General features: G+C 40.3%; 1 protein-coding gene across 4 annotated transcripts in view; it reads right to left on the reverse strand.

Moving 5' to 3' along the window:
• frmd5a (FERM domain containing 5a) overlaps positions 1-21,298 on the reverse strand; it is a 68,509-nt gene that overhangs the window by 7,861 nt on the left and 39,350 nt on the right. For 2 of the 4 annotated variants that reach the window (XM_087843119.1, XM_087843116.1), the window contains exons 2-13: positions 16,678-16,782; positions 13,858-13,900; positions 12,746-12,824; positions 8,982-9,079; positions 8,232-8,355; positions 7,249-7,336; positions 7,018-7,106; positions 6,279-6,342; positions 6,083-6,174; positions 5,185-5,259; positions 3,104-3,172; positions 2,819-2,925 (exon numbers count right to left, since the gene is read on the reverse strand). In XM_087843119.1, the coding sequence (XP_087699245.1) occupies positions 2,819-2,925; positions 3,104-3,172; positions 5,185-5,259; positions 6,083-6,174; positions 6,279-6,342; positions 7,018-7,106; positions 7,249-7,336; positions 8,232-8,355; positions 8,982-9,079; positions 12,746-12,824; positions 13,858-13,900; positions 16,678-16,782 (1,033 nt within the window). The remainder of the gene's footprint in view (positions 1-2,818; positions 2,926-3,103; positions 3,173-5,184; positions 5,260-6,082; positions 6,175-6,278; positions 6,343-7,017; positions 7,107-7,248; positions 7,337-8,231; positions 8,356-8,981; positions 9,080-12,745; positions 12,825-13,857; positions 13,901-16,677; positions 16,783-21,298) is intronic. The other 2 variants (XM_087843117.1, XM_087843118.1) reach the window with 2 other exon arrangements.

Below are 21,298 nucleotides of genomic sequence, written 5' to 3' on the forward strand. Positions count from 1 at the left end.
GGAGAGTGAAGGGTATCAACCCAACAGCAGGAGCGGTATCTTCTCATTTCAGTGACAAGGCCCAGAAGGACCACTGGCAGAGCAATACAAAATGAACTCAAAGCAGGCTCCTCATGCATGTTTCCAGACCAGAATCAGACTCTATGAGGGTGGCATGAGGTCCAGACCTCCTTTAGTGGCACCTGCTGTCTCTTTTATTTGCACCAAAGCAGAATTTAAAATGGTTTTTGTTTCCTAACTGGACAGACTGATATCCCCGAAGTTTAACTGACTTTGTGTTATACTGATCGACTATGGTTTTCTACTAACGATCGACTCCTACTGTGTGTTTATTATTTTCTTTCAGCCCACCCTTTCTGGGTCAAAATCACTAATCTGCTACACATTTAATGTTCCCACGGTTGAGTTTTTTCTTTTCTTGTTTTGATTTCATTTCAATTCTACTCATATTGAGGTTCAACTCTGATTTTGAATTTTGGTTCTTATCTGCGTAAGTTTTTCTGTTATTCTAGTGATATTTTTCTTTTTTTGTGAAATCATTTTATTTCTTTCAGTTCTTGTCTTGATTTAATTATTATCCCAGTATCCCCAGCGTATCTGTTTTGTCACTTGTTATTTATGGTTTCCTCCTGTGTTCTGCCCTCACCTGTGTCCTGTGGTTCATTCATATGCTGTGCGTGCTTCCCCTTTGCTTGCTGTGCTGTTTCTTTGGATTAAGTTTTACTTTTATTTACCTTGCTTGTGTGTGAGCCATACACTCGCTCCTCACGATTATCCCTGACAAAATTAATCTTTATGGAATACATGACCAATTTTTTTTTTCCGGAAAGACAGTTATGCATTTATTTACACAAATGCCTTGTTTAAAAAGAGAATGTAAATATTGAAAGGAAATAAAAAAAGAGAGGAATGTCATGCAAAACACACTGGAATCAATCAAGTGACATTACATTTACAGTATGTGCCCTTGCTATTACAGTATTAGAAGACCCCAAAACAAACGTCTCTGACCAGAAGTACCATAAGGCAGAGCTGCTACTTGACTAAAAACACTATCATCCCATAGTGCTACAAGCAACTATTGAACAGAGGTTCAAAGACGAGCCAGTTATACAGTACTGCAGCTGAACTGGTCATAGTACAGTACAAGAGAGGCACAGTATAGATGTCAGTGAAGATGAGCTGTTGAGATCTTTGCTGACGTAATCACATTCCCCACAGTGTCAAAGCAGCAACATTACACCTTTACTATAAAGAGAAGGGATTAAAAATCAGCTTTTGATGAGGAAGCACAACATGAAAAGGACCTTTTAAAAACTGTAAGAAAGTAGGGCAGATTATGCCCGGCACTTAAGCCTCTGCGGACATGAAACTTAAGTCAAGTGAAAAGAAAGCAGCATAAAGGCTGTGTGGATGTCAGCGGCTATCTTTACTCAGAGTAGATCTGCCTCAGCTTATCCTGTGTTCTGCTTACAGCAGCGAGCCAGTGAGTAGAAAATGTGTTTGCCATTAGTTTGCCATATTTAGAGTTCTAAATTTTGAACACTCCAGCATAATAAAACTTTTACAGAAACCACACACACCACATTATCGTGCTGTACTCTTGAAATATGACAATAGCGACTTAAATTTGCCTGTCCAATAAGCTGGAAGCGCAGAAGACCACAGGAATTGTATCACTTTCACCTCGCTCAGGAGGCAGAGACTAATTTAGAATAGAGAACCGGCCAGTCCATGTAAAGCACACTCCTGGCTGGTTCTGTGGTGAGTTTACCTGGAGGATAGCTGGGCTGAACGGAAGGTAGCGAAGCGCCAGAAAGAGGGGTAATCTTGTCAGACCCCTGCGGCCCAGTTAGGGCAGGGTAGAGGGGCAGGACGCCCAGGGCCTTCCCCAGCAGTCGAGGCCCGAGGCTCAGCACACGAACTTTCACATCCCGGTAGCAATGATTGATCATACGCAGGTGGACATTCACCCGTGTGGTGATGCGGATCAGACACTTCACCATGGCTGCAGCGTGCGCGTGCTTATCCTGTCCTTATGGTCCCTTTCCAGAGTCCAGGCCACAGGGTGTGTTTGTGTTAGGCCGAAGAGTTCTGCTTTAGTTGCGGAGGTGAAAGAGTGGGTTCCTACACCAGTACTACAATCACTAGCATTGGCCTGGCCTGGTTTGGCCCCACCCAACCCAGTGACATAAATGGAGTAAAAGACCCAGGTTATTTTCAGCTGGCGTATTAATACCGCTGCAAGTCACCCAGTCAGCACACACACTGGTGAGGAGGGGTGCAGGGAGCTTTCTTCAACCCACAGCAAAAGACCCTCTAAGACGGTACACCTGCTTCTGACCTCTGAGTCCACTGAGTGGTGGTATGTACTTGAAAGCCAGGCAGGCAGACCAGGTCTAACCCTAACCCACAAAAGGGGTGCACACCTGCTGTGTCCATCTCAGATAACAGAAACACTCAAGCCACCTGTTCAGGGCCAGCAGGCCTGCAGGTGGGCTGAATAAGTGACTTTAGTTGCCACAGTGTTGGCACAACACGCGGTCAAACATACACACATCTCCAAAATGCTGCACTGAAGTGAGGCACGCTGACGGACACACACCTGCAGCATGTCCCACCAGCATGGACCGCTCCAAACCGCTCTAGTCATGTGCTTGTGTGTACAAGCGTTTTTTTTTTCTCAAGAAGAGGAGGATCTCACACATAAGATCGAGATTAGATCTTCATATTGACGATTTCAATTTTTGCGTGTCAGTTATTCAAGTGAACAGCCTTTGGCACTTGGTACGGTAATAGTGAGGAACTCAGTTCTTACCCTCCATGATAGATATGTGCACAGCCCTCCGACGCGTGCGCGGTACGCTGCTGAGCCGCGGCCCGTGGGTGATGGATGGACAACTTCTGCTAGGCACGAGGCCAGCCCTGCAGAGACAAACACAGACAGGAATGCGTAAACATCTGAGCTGTGAGTGAAGGTACTGTGGCCAGTAGGCGCTGCTGATATAAAGACATCTACAGTAGCTTGGTTCCTAAGAAAATGGAGGAAATTAAAGAAAATTGTGATCAAACATTCTGACCTCTCCTGAGTTCATAACTCTACCTGTGTATTTCTGGAGGTTCGCGTTTGATTTTGGCACTCTGCTCCATCACCTCTTTTGCCACTCGCCCACTGTTATAAAGCACAGAGACGATGCTCAGGATGAGTTCCACATACACGCACACTCACACGCACAAAACCACTCACCCACCACGGTCTCACCCAATGCTATGAAAGCTATAACTGCAGTGGATGAGTATAGTAGATGAGCATCATGATTGATTTTGTCCTGGTGAATTCAGCAGTTTGTAACTGAATTACACCCAGTAAGACAAATGCACACACAGACTTCTTGGCAAAAAATATAAAAACAATGATCATGGTTTGCCCTTTAAAAGTGAACTCCACATTTAACTGACTCAAGTGTTTTCGCCATCTTGTCACTGAGAAACTGAGGTCAATCTAAAAGTAGCCATGCTTTTAAGCATACACACTCCTTTGTTTTCTAAATGGGATTATAATTTACACAATGAACATGATGTTGTATTAACCAAGACTTAAAACCAGTGATTAAGACAATAAATGCATTATGAAAATGTTTATAAAGGTCATAAATTAAGAAGCAGGCTTTTCTGTAAACTCAATACTTTTTGTTGTTTTTTTGCAACTAGAGGAGTGTCATGCTTTCTGGTCATGAGAAAAAAATTGAAATGCCATTTTAAAGGCACTTCCTCATTGGCTTTCCTTTGCAGACCCAGAAGTTCTCTATGACTGCTTTGTCACATTCCTTCAGCTGTATTTATGCAGACAGGTTTAAGTTTATCTTCTTAGAGTTTAAGATTTTCTACTATGGCCAAAACGCTTCCTTATCGCTGGTGTAAGGAGCTTTACTAATAACTTTTCAAAAGAAGATTTAAACAACAATGTTTGCAAAAAGAGACAAATTTTAAATGTAATTTTTCATTACAAACTAAAGAGTCAGAAATCTTAAATCGATATCTGAAAACCAGTATAAACAAAAATACAAGAATAATAATGAGATTAATGTAGACAGGAGTAATAAACTAGACTCTTTGGCCACTTAATTAGGTACACCTGTTCAACTGTTCAAACGCAAATATCTAAATTCACTGCATTTAGGCATGCAGGCATGGTCAAGACTGAGCATAGGAATGGGAAAGAAAGGGGATTTAAGTGACTTTGAATGCTGTTGGTGCTAGACGGGCTGATCTACTGGGATTTTCCCACACAACCATCTCTAGGGTTTACAGAGAATGGATTAAAAGAGAGAAAATACCCAGTGAGCATCAGCTCTCCAGTGAAAAAAAGTCCTGTTGATGTCAGGGGACAGTGGCCAGACTGCTTCGAGCCAATAGGAAGGCAACAGTAGCTCAAATAACCACTCGTTACAAGCAAAGTATAAAAAAAAAGAGCATCTCTGAATGCACATCACAATGTTGAAGCAGATGGGTACAGCAGCAGAAAAAACACACAGGGGGCCACTCCTGTCAGCTAATAACAGGAAACTGAGGCTACAGTTTGGACAGGCTCAGAACAGACGACTGGAAAAACATTGCCTGGTCTGATCAGTCTCAATGTATCATGTGACATTTAGCAGATAGATTCAGAATTTGGTGTAAACAACATGAAAATATTGATTCATCCTGCCGTGTATCAATGGCGACAGTGGTGTAATGTTGTGGGGGATATTTATTTTAAGCCGAGTGGTACTTATTAAGTATCATTTAAACTGTATTTCCAATGTTTCCAGCACCTTATTGAATCTGCCATGAAGATTTAAAACAGAAACAAAGGGGAATCAAACCCGCTACTAGCACAGTGTACCTAATAAAGTGGCTGGCAAGTATCTAAATATTACGTAATTTTAATGTCGTAATATAGATTTAAAACAGATCCAAAGAAAAAAGCGTGTCATGACATGAGTCCCCTTCATTTCCCCCTCTGTGTCCTCTGTCTTGGTAGGTGTCAGTCCTTTCCTCCAGGCAAAGGTACCCTGACTTTAAAGCACAGAAGGCCAGGAGGGCCAAGTCTTCTGGGAACACTTCTCTCCACTCCAGCTGGGGGTTTTCTGCAGTGTCCTCCCCTCCCTGTCATCAGTCATATTGCCTTGTCGTGTACTCTACCTGTAGCGGAAACGGCTGCCCTTGAAGAATAGGTTGCTGCTGGACACAGTGCGAACCTGACTTGACTTCTCAAGCCTGATGGAAAAAGGAAAAGAAGAGAAAAACAAAACAAAAAAGTAAAGAAGTATTCAATCAAAGACAGCAAGAAGGAAAGTAATGACAATATCCCATATATTCTAGGGAGAATAGGACCCTAATCCGATCACACAGTTAAACCCCGAATGCCTGTGATCTTTTGTTTTCTGAATCTCAGAACAAACGAGAAAGTAGGATCAAATATTATTTTATTAAATTATGCATCTCATCTCTTTGCACTTTGGGCAGTGCATCCTCAACACGGCTCCATACAGGACTCAATGTTTATATTGTCATACTAAGTGAGACATGAATATTTAATATTTCATGTTGCTTTCTAGGGATATTTTTGCTTCTATTGTGTGTCCTCTTTTGCTCCCACAGACTTCCAAGAACAGTAAGATTTTAATAAATGGAAGGCTGATAAGAGATTAACAGTCTGCCACTTCAGGGAGTCATCGAAAGGGTCACGCTGGGAGCCTCTGAGCTCACACACTGAGCTTTTTTTTTGGGGGGGGGGGGGGGGGGGGGGGGGTTCTGTTAACCATGATTCCTGGGCTGCAGAGAGCAGAAGAGACTCGCACAGTTACTCATGGCTGAGACAGGGGAACCATATCTCAGAAGGAGCACGAAAGTGCTTGTGGTCTCGTGCCAGTGCACAGTCGTTCACTAAAGGTCAGCAGCAGCTCACACCTCATTTTCTCGCTGACAAACAACCAGGAAGGGAAGTGCTCTGAGGATACTGAGGTACCATAATGCTACTCTGCCTGTCAGAGCAACTACATCATGATGAAAGGTTGAAAAGAACAATTAAATGACTTACTTATAGAAAGCTTGATTCTCCACTCCACACTTCCAAAGGTGCTTGCATGCCTCCGGTGTGGGTGCAAAGTATGTCAAGATGATCTTTTTGTCCTGCACGTTGAAAATAAGTGGGCGTGCAGGACAATATAACAAATTCTGATGGAAACTTTCTACAGACATCAAAACATGCTTTTTCCAACAATTCATGCTCTCACCTCCTTCTGATTTGCATATATGTGAAAAGTCTTGCCTTCAAACTTGAGTTTGGTCACCTCGTTCCTGTCCGAAAGACAATGCAGCACAAAGCCACAGCCTCTTTAAATATTCATTATAGTTCGCATAAACAGTCACAGATATGTTTTGGATGCCAAAATAAATAAAGTGTTAATATTCCCTGCAGACAGGGAATGGAGAGTAAGGGAAATCTGAGTGCTGCTGATGGCAAGCAAACAAAGCCATTAGCCTAAATGCTGCAAACATATTACGTAATAAGTCTGGCTGCATAATCATGACGGTAACCTCTTGACCTAAAAGCATGCAGGTAAAGGTTTAACAGAAATGCACCATGCTGTAGACTTTCATTTAACCAATGAAGCATTTTCCTGATTTCAATTAAGCTCAAATCAACTGCAAGTACAAGCTCCTAGTATCTTTTCTTGATCTAGTTTGCAGTTTAGCTGCTGTAATTAGCCATCTGTGTTCATGCGAGCCCCCGGCTCGTGTCACAGGTAGAGGCAGATGGAGTCGCTCTGTTGACTGTGACTGTACATCCAGCTGCTGTGCACACGCTGTTTCATGTAGATTACTCTGCATAAAAAGCATGTATGTCAAATAAGATTAACGAAAGGCCCGCAGTAAAAATGTTTGTCTTCTCACAGAGTCTGCTGTGAGTTGAGTACTCGAGGAGTGCGCTGCGATTGGCTCACATGAGAAAATGTTTCACATTTGGCTCACCATTTGAGAAAATGAACTCTCTTGTTTCCCTGAAGCACCACAAAGCCGAACGGCGTGAAGGCGAGAAAAGCAGGGTTCCCAGATACATCCTGAAGCACACAAAACAATTTCAAAATAAAACTTAATGAGATAACACCGAAGAGGATCCCAAAGGAATATTTCAAGTCCATTCAAGATGGACAGAAAAGCATAGACAGAGCAAAATAGTAATTTTTAAAAATGCCACCCAACCTTGCATGGATGTGGATCAACACCATACGTCTCCAGCATCTGAGCTTTCTGTAGGAAATTTCGCTCTGATGTTTCAGGTTTCTGTCCACTAAGAGAGATTTTCTGTGTCAGTCCACCACAAACATTAAAAATCAAATATCGAGATGTCTCAATTTGAAAAGGCTTGGAAGAGAGGAACGAACAAATACATTTGCAATAATGAGATCTACTCGTTTAGTGAGACTAAAAGAGGTAAAGATGAATAGCGCCCAAACAAATCAAATATGAACACAAGATCAATTGAAGCAAATAAACTATAGGATGACAAAAAACAAAAAGAAACACTTATTATTGATGTCAGCTTCTTTCTGGCTGTCACATTAACCTAAGTATTCAGGGCAGCTCTGTGCTTACATGGTATTAAGTAAAAGACACACCACTAGTGGGCAGCAGTGTCTCATACGGTTTGTCCTCTCACAGCATCAAAAGTAGACTTTTGCAATTCTATCTCTACTGTGACTCAGATTATTTCTTTAAACTGATTTTTATTTTTTTAATTTTTGTTTTACTTGCCCCCTATTTGTTCCAGACACCTTTAACTATTAAACAACCTCAAAATAATGCAAGATAACATGGTGGCTCATTCATTCATTTTTAAAAATGATGCAGATGAATGAATGAAATGCTTAATCAGCTCAGCAGCTGTCTCCAAAGTGTTTTTTCCTGTGCCTCTTCATGAACCCGCTCCATCAGATCACTTTCACTGCTGCTTATCAGGTTAATGCTGTGGCTAGGACCCGTCGCTAATAACTGCTCAAATAAAGGGCAAGCTATAGTCTAAGTGCTTTTCTCCGCTATCTGCTCAAATAACAGATGATAATCTGTCTATCCAGCCCAGTGCAAACCATTGATACCTCATCAAGCCAGTCAATTACATAAATGTCAAAGCAAGTCTAGTGTTTCTTTTGGCTGAGCGATTGCAGGTCATATATTTTGGCTCTTACATCAGCTCCGTCTTGTGTATGTCCGCAATCCTTCGCTCCAACTTCTCCGAATGTTTAGGAAAGAACTGGAACTTGGAGCTATAACCTTCAGGATGCTTCCCAGGGTCGTAATCACCGATCTCAGCTGGAGGGGGAATAACAAAATAAAAAAGATTTACATTTTAAACATGTCCACAGACATTCATATCAGATAGACGTTAAATTTAAATGCCAGGGGAGTCGGGCTAAACATGGCCAGGTTTGTTTGTGGTTCTTGCCGTTTTGTTCTCCCTTAGATGACCCTGATGTTGATTCCTCTCTGCAAAGAGGAGCTGACCAGGCAGCCTATGTTTAATTCATCAGGCCATCCTCCTCAGGAGGACCTGCCTCCCTGTGAACCCAGCTGAGACTGTGTGCGTGGTTCAAAGATGACAAGATGCCAGATAACAGCTTCAAAGACTTTATAACAGAGTGCGATTTTCTTGTTCATTACCTCGCAACTGAGGTAATTATCATATGGTACAGAACAAGCTTTCATTGTTTGGGAGTAGTTTGCTAAATCACATAGAGCGAAAAAGTCATTGCATCACATTAGGGAACTCTCTAAGGAGTATTTTTCGTTCTTGTGAAAAAATCCTCAGAAAATCTATTTTGCTTGGCTGGCGGTGTTTATCAGGACGGTGCTCTATGAGGCACAGTGAAATAGAGGTTGAGAACACAGTGAGAAGCAGAGAGTGGTACAAGTAATTTCCATCTGTCACTTTTCATTACCTTGAAGGATGTAGGCAGCCAGCATAGCCGCATCCGAGGTTTTGCACAGGAGCCGACCGTGATAGAGGTCTCTCTTGAGTTGCAGGAAGACAAGATATCTACAAAGGACAAAAACCACGTCAGCTGCTCTCACTGATTATAAGAAAACTGGTCATAAATACAGCTGATTTTCTCAGTGAACATTAGCAGGTAAACAAGCAGGAATGGCAAACCTGAGCAAAGGCTACATATTGTGTTTGTGTTCCCCATGGGTGGTTTGAATATTTCTTTTTGATTTAGTTGAAATGAGGGTTTTGTTTTGGGTGAAATAATGGCAGAAAGACCCCGAGGGAGAAGCTGCTACTGATGCCGCTGTGCTTTTCTTAAAATCTCCTGCCTAGTTTCAGGCTCATCGAACCAATCAGCTCCTGAATCGCGAACCTTAATGATTTGCAGCAAAGATGATGATGAATAATAGTAGAGATGAGTATTATTATTACTACCATTATCATTACTGTTGTTACAGTTAGAGGTGAAAAAACACTGAAACCCCACCAAGACCTGCTTTCTTTTCAGTGTCTAGAACATTTCCACAATATTTTTTCTTTTATTTAAATTGAGACATCCCATGTTATTCACATGGCAGCAGATTCACAGACCCTTTTAAAAATATGATGAGTAAACTCGTAAATAATCAGGCCCCATCTTATCTTAATGACCTTGTAGTACCATATCACCCTATTAGAGCACTTCGCTCTCGCTCTGCAGGCCTACTTGTTGTTCCTAGAGTATCTAAAAGTAGAATGGGAGGGAGAGCCTTCAGTTTTCAGGCCCCTCTTCTGTGGAACCAGCTTCCAGTTTGGATTCGGGAGACAGACACTATCTCTACTTTTAAGATTAGGCTTAAAACTTTCCTTTTTGCTAAAGCATATAGTTAGGGCTGGACCAGGTGACCCTGAATCCTCCCTTAGTTATGCTGCAATAGATGTAGGCTGCCGGGGGATTCCCATGATGCATTGAGTTTTTCCTTTCCAGTCACCTTCCTCACTCACTATGTGTTAACAGACCTCTCTGTATTGAATCATATCTGTTATTAACCTCTGTCTCTCTTCCACAGCATGTCTTTTATCCTGTCTTCCTTCTCTCACCCCAACCAGTCGCAGCAGATGGCCGCCCCTCCCTGAGCCTGGTTCTGCCGGAGGTTTCTTCCTGTTAAAAGGGAGTTTTTCCTTCCCACTGTCGCCAAAGTGCTTGCTCATAGGGGGTCATATGATTGTTGGGTTTTTCTCTGTATCTATGAAGCGCCTTGAGGCGACTTTTGTTGTGATTTGGCGCTATATAAATAAAAATTGAATTGAATTGAATTAAACTGCACGCACAACAACATCCCCAGCTATTTGGTGCTGATGGCTGCTGATCTTTTGATTACACTTCAAAACATCTGCACACTGATATGAGCAGTAATGAGCATAGCCAACTAATTCTTTTATACATAATAGCAGATTTTCACTCATGATTATAAAGGGCTGAAAGAAGGATGTCAAGGATGTTACTGGGATAAAAATATTGCCTATATTTAGTAAGTTAGAATCAAAGTAGAAGTGCAAACAGGTGAAGAGAGATGCTATAACCATAACCATACCAAACTGTGCTAAAAGAACAGTTCTGCGTAATGGACAGTGAAATTAACTGCATTAACTTATACATGGAATAGCCACAAGGACTCACATCTGCCATCAATAAACAAACCAAAAAGGAAACAGGAGGCAAATAAAACTGTAGGCTGATGTCAAACCAGTCTGTTATTACAATATAAATTCAACCGACCATGTTGTTAATCTGGTACTCCCATTTTTGCTTTTTTTGCTGTTGTTTTTTTGTTTTATTGCAGGTGGTGAAAATCAACACCATGCTGCAATAAAGATAACCTGTAACTACAAATAACACTCACTGGACACTTCATAAGGTCCACCTTTCCATTGTGGTATAGATTCAACAAAGTGCAAAGTGCAACATTCCTCACACAGAGGTCCATACTGACGGGATAGCATCACACAGTTTGTCTTTTGCACATCCATGATGCGAATCACTAAGATGATCCAAGCAGGAGATGAGTACACTGTGCTCATAAAGGGATGGCCATGGTCATCAACAATACTCGTGTAAGGTGTGACATTTATACCACGCTCAGTTGGTACTAAGGGGCCCATAATGTCCCCTTACACCATTACACCACAACCAAAAGCTTGAACCGGTGATGCAAGGCAGTATGGATCCATCCTTTAATGTTGTTTACACCAAATTCTACAGCAGAAATCCAGACTTATCAGACCGGGCTGGTCAAGCTCAAAGCAATCTAGTCCAGTTTCACTGTGTGTAAGGCAGCGTTGGTCGCTTAAAGCTGAAAACTCTAAAAACAATGAGCATCTGAAAAATGACAAGCTAATATCAACATAATGTCAAACCTAAATGAGACGATCAATCGGAATGATCTAAAACAGGGTTAGGCAACTCCAGGCCTCGAGTGCTGGTGTCCTGCAGGTTTTAGATGTGTCCTTGATCCAACACAGCTGATTCAAAGGGCTAAATTACCACCTCAACATGTCTTGAAGTTCTCCAGGGGGCTGGTAATGAACTAATCATTTGATTCAGGTGTGTTGACCCAGGGTGAGATCTAAAACCTGCAGGACACCGGCACTCGAGGCCTGGCGTTGCCTACCCCTGATCTAAAACAACAAGCACATAAACGTCTGAAGATAGTCGATCCTCAAAGTCACTTAAATCACCTTTTTTCCCAATTCTGACGCTTAGTTTGAACTTCAGCAGGTCGTCTTAACTGCTGAAATACACTGAGTTATTGAAATAGCTGCGTTAATAAGCAGTTGAAAGGGTATACCTAATGAAGTGGCAGGTGAGTGTATTTTTATCTCTTATCAAAAAGCTGCCTATTTTGCCTTGAATTTAATTTGGTATTAACATAGTGTCCAAACAGTCCAATTTCAATGAGTGGGCGTACGCAGTGAATGAGCATGCAACTGATTATTTGTCTTGTCTGTGGTCTGCACCATGCTCTGCCCACTGCACTATAATAATAACCATGAACTCCTTTCTCTCTAATTCATTTCCTTTTTCAATTAGAAACCTTTGCCCCCATCTCATCTACTCATCTATTCTTTAGGTACAATAGAAAACATGAATGCATCTCATTACACAGCAGAGAGAGAGACAGAGCGGACCTCTCTCCTGTCAGTAAGGAATACAAGTGCAAACTGACGCGTGTGAACTCACAGCTGTTCGGTCCGAGTGAAAGTGTTACTTTCACCAATTTAAAGTGATACGTTATTAAGACAGGACTACATTTGAAGAGGATTATTACATGGAGAATGTGTGCGTTTGCACAAAAATCTTGCATGATGTTGCTTTTAATCTTCCAACCATTAACTTTCAGCACTGCCAGAGAAGGTTGTTACATTCCTCTGTAATGGTGTTCTGTGTAATATTCATCATAACGTTTTAGACGGTAAAGTGCTCAAGCATTTTAATTATGAAGGCACATGAATAATGTTTCAGAAAGAGGCATGTTTGCTCATTCTAGAAGTTTCACAGCACAAATCTAATCTGAGGAAACAAAACAACGCCCCAGCACAGCTGCCATCTCTCTTCTTTCCCTCTTTTCATCACTGCTAAACGGAAATGAATGCAAACTTTAGCTTTAGAAAAACAAAAAAAACACAAACAGCCTTTATCAACTCATCTGAAGTGAAAGCCACCACAGGGGGTCATACCTAGTGATTTCCTCCTTGAGGGAAGCAGGATCAGGAGGGTAGAACTTAACTCTCAGACACATGGTGAACGGAGGCTGAGCTGGAGGAAACAAACAGGAAATATTTAAGACATGTGAGAGGATAACTTCAGTAATTGCCAACAATCAGCAGAAACGTGAAATCTGACAAGTGTTTTTAGAAATGTCTTTGGTCAAATTAATTTATAGGTCTTTGTGTCTCTTGATCGATGCATACACTCTGTCGCTCTGCTAAAAATAACAAATCAACCAACAATTTTCCTAATATATGAATCTAACATTAACCAAAAGACTGAATTTAAAATGATTGTGTTGCGTGGAGGAAAGGACATTATTCAGCATGACTGTTGGAAAATTGATTGTCCATCAGTGTATCTATTTAATTCAATTTGATGAGTAAATTAATTAATTGGACATTTAAATCGACTAAACTCGTCATCTCAAGAGTTTGTTATCAATTCTAATCTTCCAAATTCGTTTAAAAGGACTCCTCAGTAAGAGACAGGTTGAATATACCGGTAACTGAATTTAACGTGATTTATTATTACACTGCATTCATCCATAAAAATATAACCTCTTCAACTATACAAGGCAGAAGACTTTTTGGGAGAAATATTCAGATCTGAATGCAATATTGTACAAAAAATACCGTTAGAAAGTCCTCCTTTTAACCGTTTCCACGAGGAAACTTATAACAATTATAATCTATAATAATCTATTTTTTTTATCCAGATGAAAGTCTTACTGAGATAATAAAAACATTGTATAGAGTAACCTGAACAAGGAAGCAGCAAAGATTTAACTATTAGAAACATAAAAATAGAAATACAACTGATACATCAGACCAAATGACTAAAATTTAAAGCACAGTTCTTCAGACTTGAACAAACTGTTTACATTCCCAGACTGACAAATAACTATTGATCTTTTTTCATTGCATTAAATTACTTAAATGACTAAGCAATTAGCTTTTTCTGTTGCTACATCAAATGTACGTCATATTGCTACATAATGTATGCGATTTTAAAAGATTTCCCAACTTAATTTCAAAGCTTCTTTAATTATAAAAACACAAAAAGTAACTGAAGTACTTACATTTCATTTGCTTTGCAATTGACTTTGTGAACTCCAACCAGTGCTGCATTTGACAGAAAAACAGACAGATACAAATGTCACAAGCATCCCCTGAGAGTAATCCACACATCAGCTGTTACTGCTGATAGTTTTATGTGGGAAAACCTGCTAACACCATGTATAGTGTCACAGCGGTACAGATTGATCAGTGCGATAAGCGAATGCTGCATTGAACCTAAAGAATTTCCAGAGGTTTCTTTAATGACATCATCAAATACTTCAGGTAAATAAAATAATTATGGAAAAGTAATAGATAATGTTTCCCATTCCCTTTAATATTAAATGTTTATTCTTTATTAAAGCATTCAAAGATATATATAACTCTAATTTACTCAATAGAATAATACTTCAATTAGTTTATTCAGTCAACTGACATAATAAATTAATGACCGCAAGTTAAGCAGTTTAAACAAAGTTTACAGTTCGTGCATAAAAATGTGGCTGAGCAGGCAGAAATAGCCAGAAACATTTTAAAGCTACACTCTTGTATTCAAAAAATGAAAAAATAAATTATACCTGTAAAAGAGAATTTTTGAAAAGCAACACAAATGACACAGTTTTATTTTATTATAATTAAAATTGATCCATAATGTGGTTTCAACAATAGAAATATCTCATTTTAATACTTCATTTAAATAATAATAATCATAATAACATTTTTCAGCAGCTTTGGTAATATTCTATCCCCCCAAAAAATCAGACTTTAATTTTGTTTTGTTTATTTACATTTCTTAAATAATATGCCACATTGATGATCTTTTATTATTATTATAATCATGTTAGATTAGAAAATTAAATAAAATACACACATGACAATAATACTAATACCGCTGGCTACACTTGTGTGTTTCTAGAGTGAGATTCAGATCCTGCATTTCACTGGAATCGTATTCTGTCTCCATCTTTCTCCGGTGTTGTCTTCTCGCCAACCAAACCCACCCACAGCAACAACCACCAAAATAGCCCTGAGTGACAGCATAGGAAATGCAGCATCAGCAGAACTTGGTTCTTGTCTGAAGAGCTACAACATGATCTGTGAACATGTTAATACTTCATGAATCCAGAAGTGCAACTATATGCCTCACAGCAGAAGCGCCTGTTGGGACGGCCTTCAGTCTGAAAGGTGGCGTGAGTAAGAGACACCGAAGGAACACAACTTTTCACTCTGGACCACAATCTCGCTCTAAATCAAAAACATTCAAATTTTAAACTGCAGGCATGCACGTCGTTTTGACACAACGCAACACAGTAATGTGTGCAAAAATTTCAACATTCAACAGCTTCTGCTTTTAAAAGTTTGGAAGCCAGAGATAAAACAAGGCAGTTTAAAAACTTAGCACTCTAGTTTCAACTCAAAGACTATATACTCTTTCACCAGAAGTAGGAACTGCCTCTCTACTTTTAAGATTAGGCTTCAAACGTTCTGTGACAATGAAGGACCCGACGACCACAGTGTTGCAGTTTTTCAGCGTCTTTTATTTTCCAGTTTTTAAAGGTCCGTCTTTCCAGCTGCACCATTTCTGTAGCACACACCACTCACCCCTCCAGTCCCAGCAACATCCTTAACAGGGTAGACCTGATTAGGTGATGAGGTCAGATGTGCGAGCCGGCCTCCCCTGACACCACACCCTGAACCCACTGCTCGACCCCTCCCCTGCAGCTGAGCCACGAGCCACAAACCACACCCTGCCACACTGTCCTTTTCGATAAAGCATATGGTTAGGACAGGATCAGGTGAGCCTGAATCCTCCCTTAGTTACTCTGCAATAGGCCTTGGTTGCTGGGGCTTCCCATGATGCACTAAGCGTTTCTTCTCCATTTACCTCTTTTCATTCACTTTGAGTTTATAAGCCACTTTGCATTTAATGATTAGTAATTATTAATCTCTGGATCTCTTCCACAGACTGTTTTGTCTCCTCTTTCCCTTCTCATCTCCGATCACTTGCTGCAGATGCTCTCTCTCTGAACCTAAAGCTACTTCCCGTTAAAAGAGTGTTTTTCCGTCCCACTGTCGCTCACTATCACTAAGTGCTTGCACAGTTGTCTGAGTGTTGGGGTTTTCTGTCAAATTACAATATATATTCCCCTGAGGCTATATAAATAAGATTGAATAAAATTGAAAATTATCTAAAATAACAACGGAGGAATTGTCTGAGGAGCTGAAAATTTCCTTTCTTACGAACAATTTCAATTTAACAATAACTAACACAACACGTTAATGTATATGTCATAACATATAAGAAGTACGGATGGATGTTAATACCATTTCACTGATACTACTAAGGTCAGATCATCTTCCAATCCCCTTATTGTCCCCTGATCATTTTTTTATGTGCAAAAAAAAGTAGAATGCAAAAGTTTTCAACATCAATGCAGCTAACGTGTGACTCAGATGAGGCGAGTTTCATGTCACACAAACAAACTACCATTTATAGAAAATGTTTTAAATATTTGAGGTTTATGATTCCAGTAAATTAAATAATTTTTAACATCTCAACTTTAACTGGTTCTCTATTTCCCTCTCTAGTAAAACAATGGGCCCATTAGGCATTAGCTGAACTTTCTATCAAGACGCAAAGCTCGTGCAAAGACATGAGACTAATTAAAGATAATCTCATCTGACCCCCAGGAAGAAACAGATGCCTTTCGCGTTAATGATATTGTGTATTTCAAGGATGAGCATTTCTTTCTCTCAGACTAGATTTTCATTTTGTGAAAAGTACCTTACTAAGAAAACCATAAATGAAATGCACATTAGTATAAACACAAAAAAACACTTACCCGCTGCTTGTCTGGATCCACATATCTGATGCCAAAATAGTCTTTTTCCAGTAAGTTGAGGTGATGGCAGATGAGGTCAAACAGATATTGTCCCTTTGCATCCCGCTGCAATAGAAGAGCAGAAAAACTGAAATTCAAAAGCAGCAAATCACATGTTCAAACACATGACCCAAAAAAAATTCAGCCAAGAAGAGCTAAGCCTTTAAAATGAGAAATATTTCCTGCTAGAAGAATGCTTCGCTCACTCCAGCAGATATATCTTGGATTCATCTAATATTAATACGAAGCCAGAGCCATCTGAAGTGTCTGGAATAAACCCCATCACACAGCTTAAAAAGAGAAAGGATTAAAAGTGATGAGGCCTTTCTCGGGTTTGCTTATATTTCTGAGTCTCACAAGGAAGCTTCCCTCAGAGCAACGGTTCTCAAACTGTGCAGCAGGGCCCACTGGTGGGGCATAGAGCCACTACAGGTGGGACGCTGAAGACCAGGGGGAAAATACGGAGTGAACAGTGAATAAATATGATGATTGGGGGACTTTCTTTCTGAACACGCTGTTTGGAAAGCTCACAAATGAAGACAGAAGCAAAAGAACAAACTGAGAGTTTCTCAGTATGGTTGTTTAGCACTGGAAGTGTTTTACACAACTGCAGACACCTGCAGATTTAATTTGCCAATACATTAAAAGTGATTATTACAACTGTGTGCATCGCTACAGAAAGCCAGGCAGGGTAATAATTGAGAGCGTGGGTGACATACGGTACAATTTCATGGCATATTTTGTGGGAAATACAGAAGAACTGAGCAGCTAAACTCAAATAACCTCAAATAGTAGAGTTGAAATTTTAAGCATATTCAAAATCCTTAAATGGCAGGAGGTCAAGTACATTTAAAAAGTTTTAATTAAGCATGTGAAACTGAGCTGTCTACGACACTTCAGTGTCTCGGCTTCTGTGGTATTAACGCGTTACATCAGAGCATACGCCTAGTAAATGTGACAAGGTTAAAAGGGATTAATCAATATCGGGAAGAAAGCATCATTAATCATAAGGCTACTCCAGTGCTGTCACTGCTCAACAACTACCACCCTGACTGGGAAACATGAGGCCAGAGTACAAGATCACAGGGTTGACTTAAAGTGGAACTTTTGCAAGCCTAAACCTCAAGTCCAGGAAGGTATAAAACAAACCAAGTCAGGCTTTCTTTGACTTAGCGCTTCCACTACACCTAAACCTCTAGCTGGAGATAACGGGTATAATGATGGTGGTTATTTAATTTCTCTCTCCTTCAGGCTCTGTGCGCACTCGTATATAAATGGGCATTTTATACATCATATCACTCTTTGATGTATGACCCCTTTGAGCTCCGCCTACTCCAATCAAAGAGCTTACCAGATGACGATGATAAAATCTAAATTTAAAAAAAAAAAAAAAGTCTAAAGAACATATAATAATCCTGGAAATGATCGTTTCAGTGAATTCTTTTACTGCTCAGTGCGCACACAGTGCTGCTGCTTAATGCTAAGGTGATGGCTGCACACTAGAGTTCTTAACTTTTAAATTGGATACATTTAAACGCTGCTGTACCACAGCCTCATAAAGCAGATGTAGAAGTAGCTTTAGGTTGTCTGCAGATCAAAGCAAAATTTCATTGATTGTAGCTCCAGCAGTATAAAACATATTCCAGCACAGAATCTTTAAAACATGCTGTAAATAAAGGAATCGGTGAAACTGTGGAACTTAGAGAGCAAAAAAGAGAAAAAAGAGAGCAACTCTTGTGACACACAAAACTATGAATTTCAGCTTGACATTTCTTATCTTCACCTTATTTTGGTTCTTTAGACCAGTGGTCCCCAATCCCCGGGCCTCAGACCGTGAGTCGTTTGGTAACTCGGTTTTCCTGGGTCTTTTCACGTGTGTTATGAATAAATCTTCTTTTTTTCGGTACCGGTACTAGTTTTATTTTGTTGTATTTATCCGCGACACCTTAAAGGCTGGTCCGTGAAACTACTGTCGGGCATAAACCGGTCCGTGGCGCAAAAAAAGTTGGGGACTGCTGCTTTAGACCATAACTTCACTGCTTTAGTTGCATTACAAATTACACATCATATTGTACAGTGCCTACGTGCAGAGTGTAATGCTTTTCAGCTAATAAATCCTATGGACACTGCTCACAAAACCCCAAATAATAAGACAAAAATGAGAGACAAGCTAGTGAAAAGCTCTTCTTCTGCAGAAAAAAAAAAGCTGTTCCCTAGCAAATCTTATATTTCCACTATTTATTTATTTATTTATTTTTACAACAAATGTAGGTCAGATAAAAAAGCCCACTGGTAGATCACAATGTTCGTCTGCAAGCTTTTAGTATCTTATTGCTAATATTTACTGCCATTCAGTGGAACTACAACACAGTTGTGTGTTGATGAAAGCTTTTAGAAGCAAAAAGGCCAGATATTTTCCCCGAGTGCTGTTTCAAAGCCAAACGGGCCTACTAGGATGGTAAATATTGGTATTTTCATATCCATCGGGGCCGGAAATATCAAGGCAAATTAATTCTAATTCTGTTGCATTTCTGGTGTTTCAACTTTAGATTGTTAGTCGCAATTACAGATTTGAATTCATTATGAACTAGTTTATAACTAGTTTGATGGATTTTTTTTTTTTTTTTTTTGGGGGGGGGGGGGGGGGGGCAGCCTCTAAAAGAAAGCAATTAAATCTAAAAAAAAACCCACCCAGCTCGTGTCTATGCCTCAATCTAATTGACTGCCGTCTTCCTAGTATTCAAGTCTCAGTGCTCACAGTGACTAATGAGGGGGTCAGCTGAGGTGAAGGTTGAGCACCCACAGTCAGCCGTCTGTCTTATTCCTCCTCCTCCTTTGCCCCGTGAAGGCAAGTAGAAGCGTTCCTGGCAGCACACCCCTGCATGTCATTACTCCGGCTGCAGATAACAGGCACTTCATTAGGAAAAAGGCTTGTCAATGCTGAGCTTGTCGCTTACCCACCATGACTGTGTGCCAAATGCCCACTGGACTTCTGCGACTGAGGGTAGCTGACCTTTATGCAGCGAGACTGGGGGGTTGCATGGGTGCTCGCCGCTGTCACTTCAAGATTATTACTTTGTTGTATTATCACTAACCGATCTGACGTGCCTGTTTGAAAAATGGAACAGCAGGAACCCCTCAGTCTGCCTGGACACTATCGCACATAGGGTTGACAAATTAATGGAAAAACCAATAATAACATACCTTAGTGAGAAAATTTTAAGTGTGCTGTGAAACTGATGCTCCAAGAGTCTGGATCTCTCCTGCAGGGATTACCACCATTCTCCCAAAATATATTTACTCATTTGATGTTTTAATGGCTCCACAATCTCCCCTATATGTTGACCCAATCAGTGACCACTGTGGCTGTGACCACTGCCTTCCTCTACAGATGATCACTTAGAATAACTTTATATTGATTTGCAGTGGCCCTGGAGCCAATCCATGCCACCAAAAATGCGTTTGGGGTTAGGGATAAACACGGTTTCCCAAGAGTTCAAAATTTAGAGTTTCAGTCCTTAAACAGACACACAAGTAAAGCAACAATGATCTAAATTACTAAAGCGTTTAGGCACCATTCCAAATCTTGGATTTATTACTGGATCCTAGAGCCAAGCTCAAGGAAACCACAGACAGCAAGAACCCAAACACATTAAAAAAAGCTTCTTTAACAGAAGAGTCAGACAGGACATCTGTTCTTTTGTTACATGGAAAGAGCAAGTTTGTTTAGTATTCAGCAGCAATCTCATGCATCTCCCTCCTCTCTTGCTCCCCGGTACCCTCTACACAGCACAGCTGCATTATCCTCCCACCACTCTCTCTAATTACAAAATAGAGGTGATTGCAAGAGAGAAAGAATGTCCTGAAATTTCTAATTAATTCTAATGAACCACTTCCTCGCTTTGACTGCAATTTTAATATAGCATTACAGGAGCCACAGCAGACTTACAAAAGGTTTTATTAATATAAACCTGTGGCAGAAAGAGTTTCAACACAGCCAGGGAAGCAGGTGTGACCCTGAGATCTCTGACGCCTGATCGTGTCGTGCCGCCCAGTTTGAAACTCTAGAAACTTCTAAAATCTAGAAATAATCAGAGGAGTAAGAACACGTCATTTCGAAAATTTGTTTAGTAGGAAAAATCGCATGTGGCCAAATGTGCGATACATATATTTAAAAATATTTAAATAACTCACAATTCATTGCTTCAGCCTTTCTCGGTGAATTTGCATAAAGATGCTGTTTCTTGATGGTGAGGAAAAAGTAGAGCTCAGCTTTAGCTTAACAGCCTCATTCTTGTTTTGAAAATGCTGAATTTATCGATAATAAGACGTGGTTTAGGGAGCTGCTCCCTCTGGTTGCTTACTTAATGAATTTTTAAGGCCTTTGTCAGGCATTTTTAATATTCTGGCTTTTGGACAACTTTCAAAATGAACGCTGTTAAACAACTTTAAAATTTCAAGGTTGGTACTAGTCTGGATGCGTGTCAGGTTAATCTGTGATTCTAAACTGGCCACTGGTGTGAATGTGAGAATTTGAGCTTTGTAAGCTCTCTGGTAGACCGATAACCTGTCGAGGGTACTC

This window comes from Neolamprologus brichardi, chromosome 7, assembly GCF_056152115.1.
Source record: "Neolamprologus brichardi isolate AB-2024 chromosome 7, ASM5615211v1, whole genome shotgun sequence".
In the NCBI taxonomy this organism is placed as follows: Eukaryota; Metazoa; Chordata; class Actinopteri; order Cichliformes; family Cichlidae; genus Neolamprologus; species Neolamprologus brichardi.